Consider the following 1314-nt stretch of genomic DNA (forward strand, 5'->3'; position numbering starts at 1 on the left):
CGCGGCGCGGCCGTCCCGGCGGTCTGGGGGCCGGGGTCCCTCTAGGGCCTTACCCCGGCGTGCTGGGAGGACACGGAACCGTGCAGGTCGAAAGCAAGGGAGACGTTTAAAACAGGGTCGCCTCGTGGAACAGGTCTCGAGTGGGACGCGGGATCACGGATCATCCATTTAGTGTAGCCGGGTACCCAGTGGGGCGCCGCCGCCTCCCGGGCGGACGCTGGAGGGGCAGGGCCGAGCCGCGCCCCGGCCCGTGGGTGGGCGCGTCGGAGAGGCTGGCGTGGGACCGGGCCTGTCCTGCCGGTTCGGGGACGCCGCAAGCGTGGGGCGGGCCCCGGAGGCCGCCGGGAAGGATCCTGCGAGCCCGCGAGAGGGCGTCACGGGGTGGGCGGTGTTTCCCCCAAGGGGCGTGCTGGTCTTGCGAGTGGGCCGGAGACTCCTGGTGTGGAGCGGAGGAGGGACGGGGTCGGAACCGCCTGGAAGGATCGCTGCTAGGAGCAGATTGAGGCCGGGCTGGATGGCTCAGCCTGCCATCCCGGCACTCTGGGAGGCCGAGGCGAGTGGATTGCCGTAGCCCGCGGGTTCGAGACCCGCCCGGGCAACTTGGGAGGCCTCGTCTCAACAATACATCAAAAATTAGCTGGGCGTGGTAGGCGCGTCTGTACTTCCAGCTACTTGGAAAGCTGAGATAGAAGGGTCGCTGGAGCCCAGCAGATCGAGGCTGCGGTGACCGGGAGCGTGCCTCTGTACCCCAGCCTGGGCGACGGAGTGAGACTCCACCTCAAAAAAAATAGTAGATTTGGAGAAAGGGGCAGGAAGGCCGGAAGTTGCAAGTCAGGTGGCTTCCTGCAACGCTTCAGGTAACAGGCAGTGGTACTTAGATGACTGCGTCAGAATTTAAGGTTCATGCATACCAAGCAAAAAGTGGAAAGACTAATTGGGGAAAAACGTCCTCCCCTAGCCATATCCCTCTGACAAAAACGATTAAATTCCTTTATACACAGATGTCCTGCAAATGAAAACGATTAGCAAAGTTATAGATAAGCGGGCAAAGAATATTAACACACAGTTCAGAGCAGGGGAAATACGAATATTCCTAAACAGGTGAAAAGACTCTCAGCCCCAGCCAGAACAAGAGCCATACAAAGTTAGGCTGGAGTGCCGTTTGCAAGATTAGCAAAGGTAAAAACTACTCTCTGGAGTAAGATCATATCTTTCAGAGTCTCCATTCTTTCCTCCGCAAATGTCCAGCATTCGATATAATTTTTTTTTTTTTTTTAGTTGGAGTCTCACTCTGTCGCCCAGACTGGAGTGCAG

At 58.1% G+C, this 1314-nt stretch overlaps 1 protein-coding gene across 1 annotated transcript in view; it reads right to left on the reverse strand.

The window, feature by feature from the left end:
• The window catches only part of GPR132 (G protein-coupled receptor 132), a 34521-nt gene that overhangs the window by 11241 nt on the left and 21966 nt on the right, over window positions 1-1314 (reverse strand). Inside the window, exon 4 of the mRNA XM_021711069.1 lies at window positions 186-436. Within this exon, the coding sequence (XP_021566744.1) occupies window positions 186-436 (251 nt within the window). The remainder of the gene's footprint in view (window positions 1-185; window positions 437-1314) is intronic.

This window comes from Carlito syrichta, unplaced genomic scaffold (genome assembly GCF_000164805.1).
Source record: "Carlito syrichta isolate Samal-C Ts95f unplaced genomic scaffold, Tarsius_syrichta-2.0.1 Scaffold301850, whole genome shotgun sequence".
NCBI lineage: Eukaryota > Metazoa > Chordata > Mammalia > Primates > Tarsiidae > Carlito > Carlito syrichta.